Source organism: Dipodomys ordii, unplaced genomic scaffold (assembly GCF_000151885.1).
Source record: "Dipodomys ordii isolate 6190 unplaced genomic scaffold, Dord_2.0 Scaffold105, whole genome shotgun sequence".
In the NCBI taxonomy this organism is placed as follows: domain Eukaryota; kingdom Metazoa; phylum Chordata; class Mammalia; order Rodentia; family Heteromyidae; genus Dipodomys; species Dipodomys ordii.
The window spans coordinates 1,569,054-1,588,949 of record NW_012267321.1 but is presented as its reverse complement, the minus strand read 5'-3'; the positions used below and the strand labels follow the sequence as shown (position 1 = coordinate 1,588,949).

General features: G+C 55.6%; 1 protein-coding gene across 1 annotated transcript in view; it reads left to right on the top strand.

Moving 5' to 3' along the window:
- Positions 1-1,290: 1,290 nt before the first annotated feature.
- Shank1 (SH3 and multiple ankyrin repeat domains 1) overlaps positions 1,291-19,896 on the top strand; it is a 38,613-nt gene continuing 20,007 nt past the window's right edge. The window contains exons 1-14 of the mRNA XM_013027594.1: positions 1,291-1,545; positions 1,709-1,912; positions 2,376-2,447; positions 3,806-3,914; positions 4,151-4,302; positions 5,624-5,791; positions 6,236-6,352; positions 12,800-12,877; positions 13,498-13,564; positions 14,053-14,383; positions 14,885-15,078; positions 17,739-17,852; positions 17,999-18,074; positions 18,453-18,479. Coding sequence (XP_012883048.1) covers positions 1,291-1,545; positions 1,709-1,912; positions 2,376-2,447; positions 3,806-3,914; positions 4,151-4,302; positions 5,624-5,791; positions 6,236-6,352; positions 12,800-12,877; positions 13,498-13,564; positions 14,053-14,383; positions 14,885-15,078; positions 17,739-17,852; positions 17,999-18,074; positions 18,453-18,479 — 1,964 coding nt within the window. The remainder of the gene's footprint in view (positions 1,546-1,708; positions 1,913-2,375; positions 2,448-3,805; positions 3,915-4,150; positions 4,303-5,623; positions 5,792-6,235; positions 6,353-12,799; positions 12,878-13,497; positions 13,565-14,052; positions 14,384-14,884; positions 15,079-17,738; positions 17,853-17,998; positions 18,075-18,452; positions 18,480-19,896) is intronic.

Sequence of the window (19,896 nt, the reverse complement as noted above, 5' to 3'; positions counted from 1 at the left end):
CTGTGTGGCCGGAGGTCAGCCGGGGTCAGCCGAGGGGGGAGTGGCCGCGGCTCCGGGGGAGGGGGCCAGAGGGATGAAGGGGGGAGCTGGACCGGGCCGGGGTCCCCCCCGGGGGCGGGGCCTCGGCGCGGGGGGGGGAGGGCCCCGGCTGGGGTCTAGGTGCCCTCTCGCCCACAGTTCTTGGAAGTCTGCTTCCACACACATTTTCTCTTCCTTGCTTCAGCCCCCCCATCCCCAAAGTCGGCAGTACCCTCCACTGCTTCTCATCTCCATGGCAACCGTGCGGGAGCCGGGCCTGGTGTGGGGGGGGAGGGAGGGACCAGACCAGACATTCTGGTTTCCGGTGCTGGGGTGGGAGTTGGGGGGTGTTTGGGAGAGGCAGTTCTACCCCCCACACCATTTGGAAGGGACCTGCCCTCGGAAGGCACAGTGGGGACCCAGGAGATGATCCCCAGCCCCACTTCCTACCTTCCTTGGCAGCCAAGCCTTCCCCCGCCCCTGCCCGCTCCTCGGATGCCGGCCCACCCCTCCCACCATGCCTGTCCTGGAACACGCCCACAGGTCATCACAGACACCTGCACCCCACCACCCAGGCCCTCCTCCCCCAGCCTGGCTCGCACCCCGGGGGGCTGCTGCTCACCACTGCCAACCTGGTTCAGATGCCCCAGTAACCTCTTGCTGTCCCCTTAGGGACAGCCTGCAAGATGCCCTGCCCTGGGGCGCCCTCAGGTGGCACCCTCGCTCCCCCGGGGAAGGCCTTGCTTTGGTGAAGTCACCCATCAGGGCACTGCCATCTCCCTCCCCACCCCCCACCCCCGCCCCTTACTATGGGACTCAGTCAGCCTGGGCAGGAGCACAGGGGGCCAGGGTGGGGCCGGGAGGGTGGGTACCAGTGGGTCCACCTGTCTGTCCCGAAGCTAATTTTAGCTCCATTTTCTGCGACCTCACAAAGTGGGCCACTAGCTCCCGCGGTGATTCTGCGGTTTCTGGGACACGGCCACACAAAGTGGGGCGCAGGGGGGTGGGGGGCTGCAAGCAGGGCCAAGGGCAGGGAGGAGACAGGTGCCAGAAGTAGGCGAGGCAGGGAAAGGGCCTGGTGTGGGCCGGTGTGGTGGAGGTGGGAGGCCGGCAGGTCTGGAGCGCATGCCCAGCCTCCTCCCTGCCTGTGCCGGACTGATTGTCCACTGAGGGGTGCTGGTGGCCCCCGGAGGGATCCGAGCCTGATGCTCACTCCTGGTCCCCTGCAGTCACCTGTGATGCTGCCGCCCCCCACCGCCCCGTGGCCCCACGATGACCCACAGCCCCGCGACAAGCGAGGACGAGGAACCCCACAGTGTCAACGAGTATCTCGAGGGGGGCTCGGAGTCCGACAGCTCCCCCGACGGGCCAGGTCGAGGCCCCCGGGGGACCCGGGGCCGGGGCAGCGGAGCACCTGGTAGCCTGGCCTCAGCCCGAGGCCTCCAGGGCCGGTCCATGTCTGTGCCCGACGACACCCACTTCAGCATGATGGTTTTTCGGATTGGCATCCCAGACCTGCACCAGACCGTGAGTTGACCACCCACCCACCGTCTGGCAGAGGTGGGGACGAAGCCCCCAGCTGGTGGGAAGCCACTTCCGGGGAAGGCCCCCATTTCCAGAAATGCCTTTCCAGCCCACCTGGGACCCCTGACTTACCTGAGTCCTCCTGTCTGTCCCTCTCTTCCTCCAGAAATGCCTGCGTTTCAACCCCGACGCCACCATCTGGGCCGCTAAGCAGCAGGTGCTGTGTGCGCTGAGTGAGAGTCTCCAGGACGTGCTGAACTATGGCCTTTTCCAGCCTGCCACCTCCGGCCGCGATGCCAACTTCCTGGAGGAGGAGAGGCTATTGAGGGAGTACCCCCAGTCTTTTGAGAAGGGGGTACCCTACCTGGAGGTGAGACCTCCATCTCCCCAACCTTTTTCCCAACAACACAAAAAGGCATGCCCCAAAATAAGCACACCCCACACTTTCATGTGCTCTCCTAAGACTCTCCAGCAAGAGAGGCCCAGAACAAGGCCTGATTTCAAATCATTCTCCCCCTCTGACTCCCTGGGTGGCCTTCGGAAAGTCCTTGTCCCCCTCTCCCCTTCTTGTCTGTGAGTTGGGGAAGGTGTCCCTGACTCCCTGCAGGAGCCAGACACCTTTAGCCTTCAAGGTAGGCCTGGCTCTCAGAAAAGTCAGTCTCTGCCCAGCCGCCCAGCCAACCTACCAGGGCTATTGGCACACCAGTCCTGCCCTACCCTGGGGATAAGGAAGAGGTCAGAGGTCAGAGGCCACCTCTTCCACCATCACCCCCACCCCGACACTTCCAGTCAAGACCCCAGTTCCCAATCTTGGTCTCTCCTCCATGCCTCAGTTCCGATACAAGACGAGAGTTTACAAACAGACCAATTTGGATGAGAAGCAGCTGGCCAAGTTGCACACAAAGGTGAGAAAAACCTGCTGGCATGGAACCACCCCCTCTCCCCTTCCCCCCTCCATGCCTACCCTGGCACCTCCCTGCTCTCCACAGCAACCCTCAGTGTGGGCAGGGCCCCAATGTCCAATGGAAGCTATTTCCTTCCTCCACCATCCTCTGAGCTCACCTGGATGTACCAAGTCCAAGGATCACCTACATATTTTCTCCAGTCCTTATGCCAAATCTCCCCCAGTCTCCCCTGATCACCTGGAGGATGTGAAGGGGCTGCTGTGGCTTAGAGAGGGAAATTTTCTAGGTTTTTGTTTTTTGTTTTTTTTTTTTTTTGTCGGTTGTGGGGCTTTAACTCAGGGCCTGAGCGCTGTCCCTCAGCCTTCAGCTCAAGGCGAGCACTTTACCACTTGAGCCATAGCACCACTTCTGGTTTTCTGGTGGCTTATTGGAGATAAGAGTTTCACAGACTTTCCTGCCTGGGCTGGCTTTGAACCTCGATCCTCAGATCTTAGCCTCCTGAGTAGTTAGGATTACAGGTGTGAGTCACCACGCCTAGCTCAAGAGGAGAATTCTTGGGACCCTAGCACCCCACACCATACATCTCACTCCTTCCTCAGTTCCCTTGGCTCTTCTTCCCCTGCCATCCTGAAAGGTCCTAGGGGGCCACTGGCCATCTGGGACATGGCTGATCTGGACAGGAGGCATTCTAGTAAAATAACAGTATAGCTTTCATCTGTTGGAATAGTAATAGCGTGGATTTATTAATCCAAGAACAGTTTCAGCTGTTCAATTCCAGTACAATAGATGGTTCCTCTGTGTGTGTGTGTGTGTGTGTGTGTGTGTCTGTTTGTCTGTCTCTCTGTCTGTCAGTCTGTTTGTCTGTCTCTCTGACTGTGCCTGTCTGTCTGTCCTGGGGCTTGCACTTGTGAACTTGGCACCTGGGTGCTATTCCTAAACTTTTTCCACTCAAGGCTAGTTACTGCTCTCTTACTTGAGCCACAGCTCCAGTTCCGGTTTTTGGGTGGTTCGTTGGAGATGCAAAGCTCACAGATTTTCCTGTCCAGGCTGCTTTGCACCCTGATCCTCAGATCTCAGCCACCTGAGTAGCTGAGAATACAGGTGTGAACCACTTGTGCCCGGCCTTCTTTTTCTGAGACAGAATCTTATTATGTGGCTTAGGCTTGTCTCAAATTTGAAATCTTTCATCAGCTTCCTGAGGGCTGGGATTCTAAGGATGCACCACCACACACAGCTTCCTTTTTCCTTTAGAGGTGGCTGCTGGAAACTTTTTGGTGTTCTCTGTGGCTGGCTCTGTCTTCCACTGGGTGGCGCTGTTTCTGATCTCTGAGCAGCTTCCCCTCTTCCTCCTTCCCCAGACCGGATTGAAGAAGTTCCTGGAGTATGTGCAGCTTGGGACATCCGACAAGGTGGCACGGCTGCTGGACAAGGGGCTGGACCCCAACTACCATGACTCGGACTCAGGAGGTAGGGAGGAGGTCCTCCACACGCTGGAGGAGAGCAGGCGTCAGACTCGGTGGTGCAAGCCTGTAATCGCAGCTATGTGGGAGGCAAAGGCAGGAGGATCTCAAGTTCAAAAACAACCTGGGCAAAGTTAGTGAAACTCTTGTCTTCAAAACGAAACAGAAAAACCTTCAGAGCTGGGGAGTGGGAAGCGCAGGGAGTGGGAACTGCCTGTGATGGATGGCCTTTTTCACCCCCAGAGACGCCTTTGACGTTGGCCGCCCAGACGGAAGGCTCTGTAGAGGTGATTCGAACTCTGTGCTTGGGCGGGGCCCACATCGACTTCCGGGCTCGGGATGGAATGACAGCTCTACACAAGGCTGCCTGTGCCCGGCACTGCCTTGCTCTCACGGTGAGTCACCGGGGTGCCCTCAGCACTCCTGGGACCTTCTCTCCTTTTCTCTTGCTTTTCTGTCAACATCCACATTCCTTTCTTTCTTTCTTCCTTCCTTCCTTATATGTTAAAAACAGTCCTTCTTTGTGTCCTGGGTACCTCTTTCAGTTGTCACTCTTCTGACTGAATTAGAGACCTTTCTCAGGCTCTGCGTGGGGACACACGTGACCATCAGTGGGTCATACCTCACCCAACCTGGGTAGATCCAAACCCTACCCCCACTGAAATATGACACAGGGTCATGTTGTATAGACCTAGTTTGAAAGGTTCTTCCCGAAGCCGGGCACCGGTGGCTTACACCTGTAATCCTAGCTACTCAGGAGGCTGTGATCTGAGGATCCCAATTTGATGTCAGCTTGGGCAGGAAAGTCTCTAAGGCTCTTATCTCCAATTAACCAGCAAAAAGTGGAGCTGTGGCTCAAGTGGTAGAGTAAGAGCCTTAAGCAATAAAGCTCAAGGACAGCATCCCAGCCCTGAATTCAAGCCCCAGGACCAGCATAAAAAAAATTATTTTAAAGGCTTTTCCTCTCTTCCAGCTCCCAGAGGCACCTTGTCTTTCCTCAGGAACACCACACACACACACACCACACACACACACACACACACACACACACACACACACACTCCAAACCTTCACTTTTCATTCCATTAGCCACTGGCCACACAAGGCTGTTTACATTTAAATTAATGAAGATAAAGCAAAATTAAGTGGTCAGTTCCTCGGGCTCACAAGCCCCATTCAGATGCTCATGGCCCCCATGTGGGCGCCATATTGGATGGTGCTATTGAAGACCATTGGCTGCTCCCCTGCTTGTGGGGCAGGCTGGCTGCAAGCACTTTCTCCTTGGAACACTTGAGGGTGCTTGTTCTTCCACATCCAAAGCTTAGGTTGGAATTGTATCCTGCTCCCCAGACCCTAGTCCCTGTGAGGCTGGTTCAGGGCCTGCCCTGTCCTTGCTTGACTTGTTTTCTAGACCCATTTTTAGGATACTTTGTTTTAGAACAATTTTCCATTTGGCCAGGGGCCCTGGTAGATCCCTCGTGTTTTGCATTCTCACATTGGTCCCCCAATAAGCATCCTCTAGAGGGTATGGAGTGGCACTGCCACATTGGCCACGGGTGTCTTCCAGTGGCTCATTTATGGTGGGAGCAGGTGCATCTGCTGGATGGCAGAGCTGAGATGGCACTGGCGGTGTGGGTGACTGGAGGCCACCTCCCTGCTAGTCCTACAGAACCTCCTGTGACTGTCCTTCCTCTCCGGGTCTGCCTCCTTTCTTAGGCGCTCCTGGACCTTGGGGGGTCCCCCAACTACAAGGACCGTCGAGGACTGACCCCTCTGTTCCACACGGCCATGGTAGGGGGTGACCCCCGTTGCTGCGAGCTGCTTCTGTACAACAGGGCCCAGCTGGGCGTAGCTGACGAGAACGGCTGGCAGGAAATCCACCAGGTGCTTGAGGCTGGGGTGGGAGGGGATGTTTGGGAGGGAAACGGAGCCTTGGTGCTTCCAGGAGGCTGGGATATGACACAAGGGCTAGGATTCTTGTGTGGGGTGAGTGAGGATAGAGGGGAGGGAAAGTCAGGAGCATGGATGCACACCAAGAGTATTTGGGGAGGGGCACGGGCCAAAAGACGGGACAGCTTGAGACCCACAATGGGTCCCAAGGACTGCCCTCTTGTCCCTCATGAGGGCTCAGACTGGACCCTCTGGCCTTCAAAGGAGCATTTGTACTTGTAAAGCTGACATCGTAGGTCCCTAAGCAGGAATGAGAGGTGAAGGTGAAGAGAAGGTGAATGGGAGGGCTCATGGCCCCAAAGAACAGGGAGGAGCCTGGAGGGATTCAGAATGAGTCTGATCGAGCCCTTGTGCTTCCTGTCTTCCCCCATCCCCCAGGCCTGCCAGCGAGGTCACTCTCAGCACCTGGAGCACCTGCTTTTCTACGGGGCTGAGCCCGGAGCCCAGAATGCCTCGGGGAACACGGCCCTGCACATCTGCGCTCTCTACAACAAGGTTTGCCCTGGCAGCCCCTCACACCTCAGCCACCTCAGCCACCTTCCCCGCACTGATGCCTGCCTCAGACCCTCTCCATTCCAGCCTCCCAGATGTGCACAACTGCTTCTCCGATGCTTTCACCCTTTATCCACCCATCCATTCATTCATTCACCCATCCATTCACTTGTCCACCCACACACCCACTCATCTATCCACCCATCCATTCACCATCATTCCTCCACCCATTCACCTATCTATCCACCCATCCATTCACCCATCCACCCACTCATCCACCCACCCATTCACCCATCCATTCACCTATTTATCCACACACCCACCCATCCATTCACCCATCCATCCACTCATCCATCCACCCATTCACCCATCCATTCACCTATTTATCCACACACCCACTCATCTATCCACCCATCCATTCACCCATCCATCCACTCATCCATCCACCCATTCACCCATCCATTCACCTATTTATCCACACACCCACTCATCTATCCACCCATCCATTCACCCATCCATCCACTCATCCATCCACCCATTCACCCATCCATTCACCTATTTATCCACACACCCACTCATTTATCCACTCATCCATTCACCCATGCATCCACTCATCCATCTACCCATTCACCCATCCATCTACTCATCCATTTACCTATCCATCCACTCATCCATTAATCCATTCATCACTCATCCATTCACCTATCTATCTACCCATCTATTCACCCATTCATCCACCCATTCATCTACCCCATTCACCCATCCATTCACCCATCCATCCACCCATTCATCTGCCCCACACACCCATCCATTCACCCATCCATCCACTCATCCATTCACCGATTCACCCATCCATCCATCCACCCATCCATCTACTCATCTGATTCTCCATCCATCTTTATAGCTTTCCATCTACTTATCAACCAGCCAGCCAACCAGCCATCTATTCAACAAATGTTCCCCAAGTTCCTTCCTAAGTTCCTGAATCAGGCCTGGAGTTGGTTGCTAGGGGACACCCCCTGATGTTATGACCTGGAGTGCTCAGAGTGAGGTCCCAAGGGAGTGCTATCTGGACGTGGGCCTGGTGGAGGTGGCTTTCGGGAGAGGCTCCAGTCAGATTATTATGACATCAAGAGTCAGCCAGACAGAAGAGGGGAGGGAGGATGCTGCAGGCAGAGGGCTTGGCCTGCACAAAATAGGCGGGAGGAGGGGGCATGACAGGAAGTGGAAAGGGGTCTATGTGGGCCTTCACTTGCTGGACATCTGCACTCAGCCAGCTGTGATGGCAAAGTGGGGACAGAGGAAAGATCCAGAAGCAGCTCCTGACAGGGATCATAGGGTCCTGCTCTTTCCAGGCTGGTGGATGGACCCCACGTAGGACTCTCTGGGAAAGGCAGCTGGAGTGTTCATGGTGACAGCTTGAGCCCCAGCGCCTCTCCTCCCCAGCAGTGCTCCTAGAAGCTGCTGCTTCCTGCTTCTTTTGCTTATATATATATATATACACATATACATATATATATATATGTATATATATATATTTAGAAGGGGGAGATTTGAACTCAGTACTTGGTGATTGCTAAGCAGGCACTCTACTACCTCACACCCACAGCCCTTTTCACTGTGATTATTGTTGAGATAGTAGGGTCTCATACTATAATAATCTTACTCTTTATGCTTCCTATCATAGCTGAGTAACAGGTGCACACCACCATGCCCAGCATTCTCTGTTGAGCTGAAGTCTCACATAGTGGACAGTCTCACATAATGCATGGAGGAATGGATGGATGGATGGATGGATGGATGGATGGATAGATGGATGGATGGAAGATCTCATCTTTTTTTGCTGGAACTAGCCTTGAACTGTGATCCCTCTGATCTCAGCCTTATGATTTTTTTTTTGGCCAGTCCTGGGGCTTGAACTCAGGGCCTGGGCACTGTCCCTGGGCTTCTTTTGCTCAAAGCTAGCACTCTAGTACTTGAGCCACATCGTCACTTCTGACTTTTTATGTTTATGTAGTGCTGAGGAATGGAGCACAGGGCTTCCTGCATGCAAGGTAAGCACACTACCACTGAGCCACATTTGTGGCCTCTTGAATAGCTAAGATCCTAGGTATGAGCTACCAGCATCCCAGCTCCTACCATGACCACCCCCTGCCAGTTCGCTGCCCTTGAATGTGGGGATGCCGGGAGATGGGAACCTGCTGTGAGGCTGCTGGTCTGCCAGCCACTTCCTCCAGGAAGTCTTCCAAAACCTCCTTCTGCCTTGTGAGCGAGCACTTGCTGTGCCGGGGATTTGGCAGGTGGCCCGGTGTGGCCCAGTGGCATCGGCCAGGGAGGACTCGGTGTTTATCAAACCAAATCCATGCGGGGCCTACACGTCCCCTCCCTGCTTCTTTCCCTTGAAGGTAAAATGGTTTCTCGAGTCCAGATTGTGGGGGTGGGGTGGGAGGGAGGGTGTGTAGTGGAGTAGGAAGGACTCCCCCCCTTCCTACAGACTAGGGCCCCGCAAGCCACGCCCCCTCAGCATGTTGATCTGGGGATCCAGTATTCATCCTGTATTCATGACAGCTCTGATCATAATAATTGTTAGTATTAATGTTGCTACCCGTGCCACTCCGGATCTGGTCGGGAGACTTATTCATTTGAGCAGGGACAATTTAGGACAAAGATGACAGTAGCACCCACCATGGACGAGGATCCAGGGGACTTAGGTGCTGCTTGCTCCCGCATGCTAATAACCAAGCAGATGTCCACAAATGGGAGGTTATTTTCCATTCTTCAGATGGTTCTGGGGATTGAACTCAGGGCATCATTCATTCTAGGCATATGCTCTACCACTTGAACCATACTTCCAGTCCATTGAGGTTTTTTTCATTTTATTGTGCTTTGTTTTTTGCTTTAGTTATTTTTCAGATAGGGTATAGTCATTTTATTCAGGATATCTTGGTCTGTTATCTTCCTATGTTTCTTTTCTTTTTTTTTTTTGTTGGTCATGGGGCTTGAACTCTGGGCCTAGGTGCTGTCCCTCAGCTCTTCAACTCAAGGCTAGCGCTCTACCACTTGAACCACAGCGCCACTTCCGGTTTTCTGGTGGTTTATTGGAGATAAGAGTTTCACGGACTTTCCTGCCCGGGCTTGCTTTGAACCGCTATCCTCAGATCTCAGCCTCCTGAGTAGCTAGGATTACAGGTGTGAGCCAGTGGTGCCTGGCTTTCTTTTTTTCTGTTTTTTTTTGGTCTGTCGTGGGGCCTGAACTCTGGCCTAAGTGCTGTCTCTCAGCTCCAGCTCAAGGCTAGCGCTCTATCTCCTTGTCTTTGTTCCCAAGGGCCAGGACTAGGTCTGGCTATTTTCCCACACTCTCTAATCTTGGCATTCCCATCCAGCCCTGGTGGTGGAGGTCAGGTCCATGTCGAGGCTGTGAGCTCCTGAGGGCTGGCTCTGATGGACCGCTCTGTCCCAAGGCCCCTTTGCACATAGTAGGCCTAGCTGCATCTCTGGGGAGTGAGTGAGTGAGTGAATGAACGAATGAACGAATCATGGGTCAGCCATCTTGGATTTCTACCAGGACTATGTACTGGCTCAGAACTCAAAACAGGTGGTGGCTTGTTTCCACAGATCGAATGACTCAACACATGAATAAATGAATGACTCGAGCAGATGAAGTTCGATTGACAGCTCTACATCCCCCAGCCTCATCCTTGTTCCGTGCACATTTGCTGAGCACCTCCCTGTGCCTGGCACCAGGTGCTGGGGATAGGAGAGGGATCCGAGATGGGGCTCGGACCAGGAAGAGAGGGCCGGGGAGGCTCACGCTTGTGTGAACAAATGTGTGCCACCCTGTGAGATGCCCTCTAGTTCCAAGTAAATGTCAGGCTCTTTATATGCCCGGTAGGGGGAGCCACGGAGTCTGTGACATCTAAAAGTGGTCAGGGCAGGATGACAACCCCATGGATGGGAGCCAGGGATAGGGCCCACAGCTCTCAGTGGGACCCCGGGCAGACACAAACATGTGAAAACGCATATGGCTATAGTGAACGCATGCGCACTCCCACAGAACACCCACCACACTAGCTGGAGTCTCTCGCTGTATGGTCACCTTGGCCATCACGTGGACACAGATGAACACCAGGGCCAGAAGGTCAGTTGGAATACTGACTATTCTACTAACTGCTGTGTGGCCTGGAGCCTGGGACTGCCCTCTCTGAGCTTGCCCTGTCCAAGAGGCCTCAGAGGACATGCTGTGAAGGGCTGAGATGAGAAAGCATTTGTGACTTGGCACAGAGGGGCACAAGTGGCGATGAACTGGGGCTTGGCCTGGGTTTTGACAGGCTGAGACAAAGGAAAGAAAGATGCTTTTAAAAATCCCTATCCACTAGCCAGTCGTGGTGGCTCATGCCTGTCATCCTAGCTACTCCGGAGGCTGATACTGGGAGGATCACAGTTTGAGGCCAGCCTGGCCCCAAAGCTGTCTTAAGACCTCATCTCAACAAATACCTGAATATGGTGGAGCATGGCTATCTTGCTAGCTGTGAAGGAGGATTGAGATTCCAGGCCATTCCTGGAGGAGTGAAGTTCATGAGATCCCATCTCAAAGAAAGAAGCTGGCTGTGGTGTCAGGTGTGTCTGTCATTCTAGCTATGGAAGGAAGCATAAATAGGAGAATCACAGGCCAGCCTGGACGAAAGTGTGAGGCTCTGAATTCGAACTAGTGCTGCCCCCCCAAAAGTGTACCCTTTTGTAAAATCTTTGGGGTGAGCTGGGTGCCAGTGGCTCACACCTGTCATCCTAAGCTACTCAGCAGGCTGAGATCTGAGATCTGTGAGACTCTTATCTCTAATAAACCACTAGAAAACTGGAAGTGGCGCTGTGGCTCAAGCAGTAGAGCGCTGGCCTTGAGCTGAAGAGTGCAGGGGCAGCGCCCAGGCCCAGAGTTCAAGCCCCACAACCGACCAAAAACAAAAAACAAAAAAACAAAATCAACTTTGGGGGTGAGTGGGGAGAGACACAAAAATGACAAATGGCATAGAGAGTAGAATTTGGGGCAAATAGGCTCATTTTGGCTTTAGAAGAATGCCTGAGACCTGGCAATGAAGGAAGGGTAGGTATCCGAGGCTCTTTTGTAGACAGAGGCTGCCTCGGGAGAGGCGACATTGAAGAAAACCCTAATGAGGTGAGAAAGTAATCTGGGAGTAGATATCTATGTGTTGAGGGAACCACAGTGCAAAAGCCCGGGGCTGGAGCAAGGCGGGTCAGAGGGGGGAGGCCAGGCCTCTAGAGCCAGGGCAGGAGGAGCTTCCCCTGAAGTAGCTCAGGTGAGGACTTCCCAGGTCATGGCAAGAGTTTGATGACATGAGTGACATTGTAAGGAATGGATGTGGATGGCATCCGGGCCTTTCTTCGGAGTCTAAGAGAGTGAGACGGTCCTAGGCTTGAGTCTGAGCACTACTTATCACCAGCCACATGACCTTGAGGTGTTCTGGAAGTTTCTAGGAGACCAGAGGCACTCATTTTCCTCTCTGGGAACTTTGGGCAAATTCAATGAGTACCTCCCATGCACCGAGCAGAGTGTGGTGCTACTGCCATCTAGTGGTAGAATCTGGGCCATAGCTCCTCGCCCAGGAGCCTCAGCCCCAGATGACTCGGGTCCAGAAACCCTAGTTCTGTTCAGCTCTGGCTAATAAGATATAACTCGAGCCTCAGCTCCAAAATGTCCTCTTAGTGGCTAACGAAAAGAGGAATTGGTGGCTTTCACTGCAGTAGCATATTTTACTTAACCTGATATTTCTAAAATATCACTTAAACAAGGAATGCTACAGCCAGGCACCAGTGGCTCACACCTTTAATCCTAGCTACTCAGGAGGTAGAGATCTGAGGATTGCAGTTGAAAGCCAGCCCTAACAGGAAAATCTTTGAGAATCTTATCTCCAATAAACTACTCAAAAAAGTTGGATGTGGCACTGTGGCTCAAGTGGTAGAGTGCTGGCCTTGAGCAAAAGAAGCTCAGGAACACCCAGGCCCAGAGTTCCTCAGGACTGGGGTGGGGGGAAGAATAGCACATCACTTAATTTTTTCCCTTAAATATGGAATATTAGACCATTTAATTTCTTCCCTATACTAAATCTTTGAAGCCTCGTGTATTTCACCCTTTTGGACTAACCATCAAGTGTTGTGCTTGTGAGCCGAGTGTGGTAATTAATGCACACCTGTAATCCCAGCCCCAGCGGAGGCTGAGGCAGGAGGATCATGAGTTCAAGGACAGTTTGGGTTACATGGAAAGCCCCTGTCTCAACACAATGAGGAAACAGGACAAAACCAGAATGCTTGTGTGGCACCATCCTGAGCGAAGCAGGTTAAGGTGGTTTTTCTTCCTCGTGTTTCCAGGTGGTTCCCTGCATGCCAGGTACTCACAGCAGCCTTGATTTTGGTTTTCTGTCTCCCCGCCCCCCCCAGGAGACATGTGCCAGGATCCTTCTCTATCGAGGAGCGAACAAGGATGTGAAAAATAACAATGGACAGACTCCTTTCCAGGTGTGGGCTCAGTGGTGGCTATGCCAGTGGCTACAAGGCTTGGGGTGGGGGCGGCGATAAAGAGGACTCAGGGAGCCGGGCTTGGGTGGGGAGACTGAGTCAGCGAGGATGGTGGTTTGAGGCCCACCTGGGCAGAAAAGTTCACAGAATCCCTTTTCAGCCAATAACTGAGCACAGTGGTTGGCCACTGTCATTCTAGCAGGACAATCACAGTCCAGATGCCAACCAGGGACTGGATTCAGGGTGTAGCTCAGCAGTTGAGTGCCTGAGTCCAGATCCTAGTACCTCAAAGAAAATAACTAAAAAGAAACCAGCCCAAGCCGGAAAGGCCTGAGACTCTTATCTCTAATTTACCACCTAAAAACAGAAGTGCACTGTGGCTCAAAGTAGTGGAGTGCTAGCCTTGAGCAATAAAGCTCAAGGACAGCACCCAGGCCCTCAGTTCAAGCCCTGTGACAGACCAAAAAAAAAAAAAAAAAGGCTGGATGAGGCAGCAGGCAACAAAGCAGTGCTGCAAAAAGGGGGCGGCAGATTGGAAGGAAGGTTTGAGTTGGGGAGACCCCAGTAAGTTTCTGCCCTGTCTCTCCCCCCTGGACCTCTGGCTGCACCCCTCCGTCCAGGTGGCCGTGATTGCTGGGAATTTTGAGCTGGGCGAGCTGATTCGCAACCATCGGGAACAGGATGTGGGTGAGTGGCACCTAGGGAGCCCATGGGGGTCACTGAGGTTGATGTTGGGATTAGTGTCCAGGCTTGAGCCGAGCACTGGTGCTGGGGCCAGTAAGCCTAGTGACTCAGGAGGCTGAGATCTGAGGATTGAGGTTTAAAGTCAGCCTGGGCAGGAAGATCCATGAGACTCATTTCCAATGACCAAAAAGCCAGAGGTGGAGGCGTGGCTCAAATGGGAGAGCACCAGCCTTGAGCAAAAAAGCTCAGAGATAGCAACCAGGCCCTGAGTTCAAGCCCCAGGATGAATACACACACACACACACACACACACACATACACACACACAGAGTCAGAACTTGATTGGATGGATGAGGAAGAGACCTAGAATCCCCAGGCCTGAAGAGTGGAGGGTGCGTCCAGTCCCCCTCATTCTCATCTCCGTCTCTCATTCTCCTTTTCTTCCTCATTGTCTGTCTCCGTCTCTCCCCCACCCCATGTGCCCCAACCAGTACCCTTCCAGGAGTCCCCCAAGTACGCAGCCCGGCGGCGGGGCACCCCTGGGGCGGGGCTGACGGTGCCCCCAGCGCTGCTTCGAGCCAACAGCGACACCAGCATGGCACTGCCAGACTGGATGGTGTTCTCGGCCCCGGGAGCCTCGTCTTCTGGGGCCCCCGGTGCTACCTCAGGCCCCCAGAACCAGTCCCAGCCCCCAGCCCCCAGCACCAAGCTCAGCAGCGGTACCCTCCGCAGTGCCAGCAGCCCCCGCGGGGCCCGGGCCCGCTCCCCGTCCAGAGGAAGGCACCCCGAAGAAGCTAAGAGGCAGCCTCGTGGGCGGCCCAGGTAGGGCAGGGCTCTGAGCCCCCTCACCTCAGCCAGATGCCCTTCTTAGAAACACCCCAACTCCAGCCCGTGTCCCTAGCGTGGTAGGGCCCTCCAAGCCCCTGGCTGTCTCTGGGTGAGCCCCTCTCCTGACCCTGTCCTCAGGCCTGCAGATGAGCTGGGGAGGGAAAGCAGAAGAAACTGAGGCCACTGAGGGAAGAGAAGGGAGAGGGCAGGAAGGGCAGGCGCCACTGTGGGATAAGGAGGCAGCTGGCAGGAGACTTGGAGGTGACCCAGGAGATGATGGATGAGGTGGGGTAGAGAGGCTGGGACGCAGCTTGGAGCTGAGGTGCAGTCCGGAGAGGGGAGCTGCAGATTGGCAATGGACAGGCAGATGGCGCCCCCCCACAAATGCCCTCTTCCCTGTCACTCCAGACCCCAGAGCTGATGCTTCATCTCCCTCCCACCCAAGGCGCCCCTTCCCTCCACTCCCCCTGCCTCTCACACCCTCTGTGTATACAGCTCCAGTGGAGCCCCCCGGGAAGGCCCGGCCGGGGGCACCGGGGGCTCTGGGGGCCCCGGGGGCTCCCTGGGCAGCCGCGGAAGACGGAGAAAGCTCTACTCAGCTGTGCCTGGCCGGTCCTTCATGGCTGTGAAATCCTACCAGGCCCAAGGGGAAGGAGAGATCTCCTTGAGCAAGGGCGAGAAGATCAAAGGTAACTGTGGGGCTGGGCATTTGGGTCACAAGTGTTTCCCCAAACCCATCATCCAGGTGGACAGACTCCAGTCCAAACCTGGTCTTTCCTGCTCATTTGTGCAGGCCAGAAGCAGGGCTTCTGGTGCTGCCCCTGGCCTGGCCAGCAACCCTCAACTGACATTTTTCTTTGAGGGGTAGATGCCCTCCAAGGGATCTGGTGGGGTGGCAGGAGTTGGGTCATCTCTTTCTTTGTGAGTCAGTACCGTAGTTAAAACTCAGGGTCTTGGGCTGGGAAGGTGGCTCAGTGGTAGAGCGCATGCCTTGCATGCATGAGGCCCTGGGTTCGATTCCTCAGCACCACATAGCAAAAAGAAAAAAGCCGGAAGTGGCGCTATGGCTCAAGTAGTAGAGCGTTAGCCTTGAGCTGAAGAGCTGAGGGACAGCGCCCAGGCCCAGAGTTCAAACCCCACGACCGGACCCAAATAAAAAAAAACAAAAACAACAACAACAACAAAAAACCCTCAGGGTCTTGCAGTCTTGCTTGGCTCTGAGTGCTCTACCACCTGGCCATGCTTCCAACTCAGCTTTGTGCTGGTCAATTGGAGTTGTGAGTCTCTCAGACATTTCTGCCTACACTAGCTTTGAACCGGGATCTTCAGATCCCAGCCTCCTGAGTAGCTAAGATTCCAGGCATGAGCCACCTATGCCTGGCAGTCCTCTGGCTTTATACACCCTCCTGCATCCAAGGCCAGGCCTGGCCCACACCCCCAATCACTGAACCACACCCCAAAGTGAGGAGTCAGTGAGGGAGCTCCCTCTCAGAACCAAAGCCAGTGTCCTCACTGGGCCCCCTGCAGGGTTCTGGGGTTCATTCTGTTGGCTGCTCCTCAAATGTTCTGTTATTTTCTATTTCAACTCTTCCAAAATGCCCTCCTTCCCTCCCTCTCCTTCTTCCTCCCTCCCTCTGCTTCCTCCTTCCCTTCCTCCCTCCTGCTCTTTCTCTGTCCATTCCTCCCTCCCTCTCCCTTCTTCCTCCGTCTCTCCCTCTCCTTCCTCCCTTGCTCCCTCCCTCTCCTCTTCCTCCTTCCCTCCCTTTCCTTTCTGGACCCCTTTGCTGTCTAATTCACTCCCTTCTCCCAGGCACAGCATCCATGTATAGCTCTTCAGTTTCTTCCAGTAGTTGCAGCTCCAAGCTCTGCTGACCTGGACGCTGTGCGTTAGCAGAACACACTCTGGTTGTAAAAGCAAAAGGGCAAGGGACATGGATGGCTCAAGTGGTAGAGCGCCTGCCTATTAGGTGCCAGGCCCTGAGCTCAAACCAAAAGGGGACCGGCTTCCCGGGTCATCACTTACCAGTGTGGAGGCCCCGCCCCCTCTGTCCATCCAGTCCATCTGCGTGAACCGGCAGAGGGCAGACCTGTGCTAACTGTGAGGCTCGCAGGCCACAGAGCCCAAGTGTAGACCTGCCCCTTATCTTGGAGGATCCTGGGGGGGGACAGTACTGGGTTTGAACTTGGGTGCTCTACCACTTGAATCACAAACCCAGCCTTTTATGCCTTAGGGTTTTTGTTGTTGTTGTTTTGTTTTGTTTTGTTTTTTGCAAGCCCTGGGGCTTGAATTCTAGGCCTGGGCACTGTCCCTCAGCTCTTCAGCTCAAGGCTAGCGCTCTACCACTTGAGCCACAGTGCCACTTCTGGCTTTTTCTGCTTATGTGGTGCTGAGGAATCGAACCCAGAGCCTCATGCATGCAAGGCAAGCACTCTACCACTGAACCACCTTCCCAGCCCCCATTAGGGTTTTTTTTTTTTTTGGGTCCGGTCATGGGGCCTGAACTCTAGGTCTGGGCACTGTCCCTCAGCTCTTCAGCTCAAGGCTAGCGCTCTACCACTTGAGCCACAGTGCCACTTCTGGCTTTTTTTTTCTTTTTGCTTATGTGGTGCTGAGGAATCGAACCCAGGGCCTCTGGCATGCAAGGCATGCGCTCTACCACTGAGCCACCTTCCCAGCCCGACATTAGGTATTTTTTAAAGATAGGATTTCACTTTTTTTTTTATTGGTCATGGGACTTGAACTCAGGGCCTGGGCTCTGTCCCTTGAGCTCTTCAGCTCAAGGCTAGCGTTCTAACATTTTTACCACAGCACCACTTACAGCTTTCTGGTGGTTAATTGGAGATAGGAATCTCACAGACTTTCTTGCCCTGGCTGGCTTTGAACTCCATCCTCAGATCACAGCCTCCTGACTAGGATTACAGGCGTGAGCCACTGGCACCTGGCTGGATTTCACATCGTGTTGGTGGCCTGACCTTAGTCTTTCTACCTCTGCTTCCTGTATGGCTGGGGTCACAGGTCTGCCCCACCATTCTCTGCTTATTGATTGGGCAGTGGGGAGGAACTTAATTTTTTTTCCCCCCAGGCTGGCCTTGAACCTTGATTCTTCCAATTTCCACTTCCCAAGTAGCTAGGATTACAGGTGTAGATTGCTATGCCAGGCCTTTTGAATTCCCCATTGGGTCCATGATGTGATTCCACTCTACCACCATCCTCTCCCCACCTCCATGGAGAATTCTGAAGGCCGCCCTTGCACCAAACACTGGGACTGGACTGTGGGAGGGCAGTGTGTTGGGGGCTGAGAAGCAGAAATCTGGAGCTTTTTTTTTTTTTTTTCTGCTCCCTCTCCAGTGCTCAGCATCGGGGAAGGAGGCTTCTGGGAAGGCCAGGTCAAAGGTCGCATTGGATGGTTTCCCTCTGACTGCCTGGAAGAGGTGGCAAACCGCTCCCAAGAGGGCAAGCAAGGTGAGGGAACCCCACTGCTGCCCAGCTTTTTCTCCTGCAGACAGGAATGGGGGACCAGGCTTACTGGAGGAGAGCTGGGGATGGGCTGAGGATCTACAAAGTAAGGGTCCCAGAGTGTCCCTTGCTCTCCTCCCTGCCCCTTGCAGAAAGCCGAAGTGACAAGGCCAAGAGACTCTTCCGGCACTATACTGTGGGCTCCTACGACAGCTTTGATGCCCCAAGGTAAATGTCCCCACACCTCAGGTGTCCTTCCTCCCCTACCCCTCGCCCCCACTGCAAGACTACTCTAGACAGCGACCCTCCTCCGGGTTGGAAGGTGTCTGCTGGGTGGGAGAAGCTGAGTTAGCTTCAGACGGCACAGCCAAAAACCCATACCATCCCTGTCAGCCACTGAGTCCGCCCAGCTTTGGATGGGGCCTGGGGTGCTCAAGGGGGTGCGGCTGGCTAGCGTCCTGGTGTCCGTCCTGCCCGTCTGCCCCTGTCTCCTTGCGGGCGCGGGTCCCCAGGATGGGGAGGGCCGGGCTGGGCCGGGGGGCGGGGAGAGGGCGGGCGCACTGACACCTTTCCCCTCCCTGGCTGCTGGCTGATTTGCCTCTGAAGCTTGATGGATGGGATTGGCCCCGGGAGGTGAGAGGGGCGGGCGGGGCGGGGCCGGGGTCAGGCCGGGCGCCGGGGGGCGGGGCGCGCGTGCGGGTGTGTGCGCGTGCACGAGCCGAGGGCGCGTCTCCGCGGGCCTGCATGGCTGCCTTTCTGTCCGCATGTGTGGCTGGCTGGAAAGCCTTTCCATGGATTTGGCTGTCAATACGCCTCGGACCCGGGGCCGGGTCCCCCCCCCCCGTGCAGAGGGGTGCGTGCGTGTCGGTGCTGCGCGTGCGTGTGTCGGACGGCTGGCTGCGCACGTCGGGGCTTGGGGAGCGGTCTGTGAGCGCGCCGGCACCCGGTGTGCATGTGTTCGTGTCGCCCTCCCCCGGGGGTCTGGAATGTTGGGGTGCCTCCCTCCCCTCTGGGGGCCTCAGGGGAAGGACCGTGGGGGGGGAGGGAAGGTCCTGATTCGGTGTCTAGAAAGATGACAGCTCCCCCGCACCCCCAGTCCAGGGAAGGGTCCCCTTGTTCACAGCACCCTTCCATTAAATGTGTCCAAACCTACGTGTCTGTGTTCTGGCCGGTGGGGACTGGGGCCGGGCTGGGGAGGGGGGCGCCCGGAGGGTCAGCGGCGCTGACCACCGGACACGCTCCGCGCTGGGCCCCGGTGAGTATGGAGGTGCCCCCCCCACGCGCACCCCAAATCTGCTTCTTGTCTGTCTCTCCGTGGGTCTCCTTGGCCTGGGGGGGGGGTGAGGAGAGTCACTTTTTCTAGCAGCTGAGTGTGCGAGTGTGTGCGTGTGTGCGCGCGTGAGTGCGGGGGGGGGGACGGACCTCAGCTTCTTCCCTCCCGTCCCGCACACCTGCCTGGCCGTCTCCACTCCCGGTGTGTGTGCATGCGTGTGCATGTCCGCGCACGTGTGTATAGTGGCGTAAAGGTGTCCGAGTGTAGGCACGTGTGTGCACGTGTACGTGTGCTTAGTGTGCTCGCGCGTGTGAGTGTGGATGCATATGTACACGCCTGTATGCGTGCGTGCACATGTGCGTGTACACACGCGCGCGGGTGCGAGTGCGGGCGCGTGTACACATGTATGTGTGTATGCGACGCGTGTGCGTGCGTGTGTGCGCGCCGCGCTGCATCTGAGCCCCTCCCCCCGCCCCCTCCGCAGTGCCCGGCCGGGCCTGTGCGGTGCACCTGCGTCCCCGGCGGGTCCCCTCGGCGTGTGCCCCGCTCCGTGCACCCCTCCCGCTGCTCCCCCCACCCCGCTCTCAGGGCCCGCGGGGGCCGAGCCCCTCCGCACCGCTTCCTTGGAAGGGGAGGGGGAACAGGACCTCCTCTCCTCGCCCCTCCCCTCCCGGGCCCGGGCCGAGGCTGGGGGTCCTGCTCCTTCCGGGCCTCCTGGGGAGGGTGCCGGGCCGGTGTGGGGTGGGGGCCGGGGTCCCCGCGCCGGCGGCTGGGGGC